Here is a 4,023-nt window from a genome sequence, read left to right on the forward strand (position 1 = left end):
GATATTAATTAGCAAGCATTTACTATAACTGTAACATGCTATGCTAATTTTGTCTGGGATGTCTACTCTAGAAAGAGAAAAGCTTTGAGTTTGGAGCAAAAACTAAGTAAAAAAGCAGAAGCTTTAAGTCATGTAAGGAAAGAGTGTACGTTGCGTGAATGCTATAGATATTGATCGTTCACAACTGTAGTTTGTTTCAATATCGAAAGGTCCACAAGCTATAATTGGTGTACAGAGTTCACTGTGGTTCATAATTATCAGCTAAAAGCTTGGATGACAGGAGATATTTTTCCAGCTGATATGATGAGATTATTCCTCACGATAATGAATGGCAGCAGAAGGCAAACAGATCTAAAGGAATACATCATCGCTTCTTCAGCAAATGGATCAAACTCTTGTTCAAAGTTTATAAAACCGGTATAGGAAGAAACTTTTGTGAAGAATTGTTTTTTCAGATGCTCTGGAGACGATTTGGTGTCACTACTTAGGAACGTCAATTTGAAAGTTTTCTGCTATATGATTGCGCAAGCGTGGAACTTGATTTCAGAATTTACTTTGGATATAGTATGGAATAAACCCCTTGGTTGCAATGAAAAATGTGTAAACTCATCAACAGACTGCGATGATTACTGGACAATTGTAATCGAAATGTTCAAAAAATTTAAGTTATTGCGGGACGATGATAATACACATGAACATGATATAACGCATCAAAGTGCTTTACTTTGATCTTGCCGAGTGCGTAAATACTGTTCAAAAAATGTCAACCAACAGTTGTTTTGCTCGTCATATAAATTACATTCTTGCTCACAATTCTACGAGTTATATGCATATGGTGCGTTTCTCGTTTGTCATGAGGGATAAATTAATTGAGGTGATTTTAGTACAAAGAGAAAAGGAACAACTGACAAATTATCCATAGGAATGGCAACTGCTTACTTTTAGCATCTTCTTAATTTGAGCATAACTGTTCTCGTTCAATCTTTCTTGTTTGCAGTCAAAAAAAATTGCTTTCATCTTCACAGTTTTCTTTGTCTTCTTTGACCTTTCTCACTTTAATTTAAATAATATATATATGGAATTTTATATACAAATAAATTTACATATTTGTTTACAAATTTTGTGTAAATTGCGTAAAATTTGTTTTTCAATATCCAAAGTAAGCTGACTACTTGCTTGACCAACAATCAAGCTGGAGTATTTGGATTTCAGTGATAAAGAAATGTGGAACATTCGAGATCAAAATCAACGCTCATGATTCAGCTGACCTGTTGCATTTTCAAAGTTATTCTTCCTAACAATAGAACGCTAAACCAAGTTGGTTTTATGCTAAAGTTTTCTTCATCACGGCAATGTCCACCATCATTCTAATCTATGTACTTGCCCTGCGTATGCCCTGCCGCCATATGGCTATTGCTAATTGTTCACATGGGCAGGTACAAAGGATGGATTGGCTTTTCGTCTACCATCCAGGATTTCATTTTCTGTTTTCTTGTGCACATTATATTATATATTTGCCTAGTTCTGATAGGCGTTTGACGAATGGCAGAAAATTGCTTGTTGATAAGCGTCAATTTGAAGAAATAAAATTAGAAAAACAGTTTATCACTGGAAAGAAGATAATCTTCTGTAATCAGTAAAATATGAAACTGTGAAGCATTTTAAAAGCATCATTTTTAAAGACCAATAGCCTTCAATTAAACAGCAAACTAACGTGGAATATCACTATGCCTTGCCCTATAACGTAAAACATCTTTTTTAATTTTGTACTTGAAAATATGCACATAAAAATTGAGCAAATGTAAAGAAACTGAACACGGAACTTAAGTATATTTACTATGGAATTGTATAATTAATTCTCATCAATGCAAATACAAAAGTTATGCTGAAGATTTTTTACTATTAAAAGAAATGTTCACTATTACACATTATGTCTCAAAAAACCTTTGTTTTCAAAAATGCATGTGATGAATTATGTCCATATAAGGTAAGTCAGTAGCCGAGCACTGATATTTGGGAAAACGTTGATAAAAAACAATCATCCAATCATTGACCAAAGCTGTGCAGTTAATCAAATGGTGCAAGTTCTTCGCCCAAAGATAAATAAAGATCACTAATACTACTGATCAAAGATAAATAATTAATATAATATCATGAGTCATTTGCCAGTTAGTGCTCAAACGCCGTATAGCATCTCAGTGAAAAGCCAATGAAAAAAAGAAGGCCAAAATCGAGCGGACAAACAATTAGCAAACCTATCTATAGCCATCTTGGAAGTCCTGAAAATTTGTTACAAAATTTTCAGGTGTGTCTATCAGTTAATGACGATCGAACATCAACGCCTGAATGTCATTTAATGCAACATTAATCAACTATTTTGATTTGACTGCGTAATACTGAATTGCTTACATATTTTTCAATATGTCGCCTATGGGAAAATTATAATATTACAGTTGCCGTTAGCAGTCGACTGGACAGATGCAGAGGATATGAAATCAACACGAAAATAAATACATTCTACATCTCCAAGCGCGATAATGATGTGGTGATGTAAATTTAAAAAATGCAAATATTGTTTTCAAAGTTGTTTTCTTTGAAAAGTTTTCAAAGATGAGTTTTAATACAAGTAATTATATATATATATATATAAATGGCTTAGTATGGCAGCTGCATCTGCCCCCAGCATAAGAACACTGACTGAACTAGAATTTGTTAAAATGCCTATCGGCGTTTAAGTTTAACCGGTAGAATTTAATTTCTGCTGTTAATTTATAGAATCTTTACTGGTCTTTAGCGGTTTTTAGATTTATGTTGAAATTATGTTAGCGGAGTTTTCAAATTATTTTTATAAGCTTGTGCACAACTTTCGCTAATATAGTGGAAAGAATAATACATTTTGTGTACCTTATTTTATAGTAACACCAAAAAATGGCAAATTTACTTTTATTGCTATCATTTTTATCACTTATCGATTCGGTCCCCAAGGCGAATTTGTTTGTTTGTGCTACTGTGTTTGCACTTCAAGTGCTTATTTTTGATAAATAATGACAACAGAAAATTTTAATGGATCTCCGTTAAGCTAATCATTCATTTGCATTGGTGTTGCATTTCTATCAGATTGAAGCTGAAATTAATTCCTTCTTTTTAAAAATAATTTAATTAAAAAAAATTTAGAAATAATAATAAAGTATCACTAATAAAGTGAACCCAGAGCAATTAGAGTAATATTTTAGTTGATAAAAAATTTTAATAATTGAATATCATGAAAAATTTTTACTACACAGCATTTTAAAGAGTACATTAATTTATTTAGTGGAATCATGTTAATTTTGTTGCAACAATTTTTTGATATTACAATGGATATTTATCTTAATGACATACTTTCCAGTAAGCTGGCATAATTTTTTTAAAGAATTTTATTCTTAAAAAATGAACTAAAACATTTGAAATTTTCATATAGTAAATTTCATATTGTTTCAAGTAAATTTTATTTCATGCATTTTTGAAAATTTTTGTTATGAGCATTTGTTACAACTTTTGGTATTTGTCATGCATAACTACCTAATTTTTTTCTTACTGTACTCAATTCAGTTGTTATTGTTTTAGGAGCACTTTTTATGATTGATTATGTCGTTCTCTTTGATTTTCTGTAATTAATTGTAAATGCATACATTAAATTATTTTACTTTTTTGTGAAATGGGTCACAGTTTATGATTCATTTAATATGCGTTTATACGGAAATCATAATATACGTAAATTAAGTCACATAAGCAAAAGTATTTGTTAAGTCATTAGAATTTGCATTTGAAAATTTCAGCTTTATTCAGTGTTTTTGAATCATGTAGAAGAACATGCTTAATGAGCCTGCCAGAAATTGTTCTTTGGTGCACAAACTGTTCTTGCTGTTGTTGCTAATGTGTAATTCAAAACATTGGAAAGAGAAATTTTGCCAGTGCAAGTTCAGAATGCATGTATGTCCCCCAGTATTTAAATTTTTTTAATGACAAATACGGTTTGTCTGG

General features: G+C 31.0%; 1 protein-coding gene across 1 annotated transcript; it reads left to right on the plus strand.

The window, feature by feature from the left end:
• The first annotated feature begins 324 nt into the window (after positions 1-324).
• Positions 325-729, plus strand: Tsp_11309 (conserved hypothetical protein). The gene is made up of 3 exons (XM_003369975.1): positions 325-404; positions 456-639; positions 667-729. The coding sequence occupies exons 1-3, from the start codon at positions 325-327 to the stop codon at positions 727-729; spliced, it is 327 nt and encodes a 108-aa protein (XP_003370023.1).
• Positions 730-4,023: the final 3,294 nt, after the last annotated feature.

Source organism: Trichinella spiralis (assembly GCF_000181795.1).
Source record: "Trichinella spiralis strain ISS 195 chromosome Unknown Scfld1356, whole genome shotgun sequence".
Taxonomy (NCBI): domain Eukaryota; kingdom Metazoa; phylum Nematoda; class Enoplea; order Trichinellida; family Trichinellidae; genus Trichinella; species Trichinella spiralis.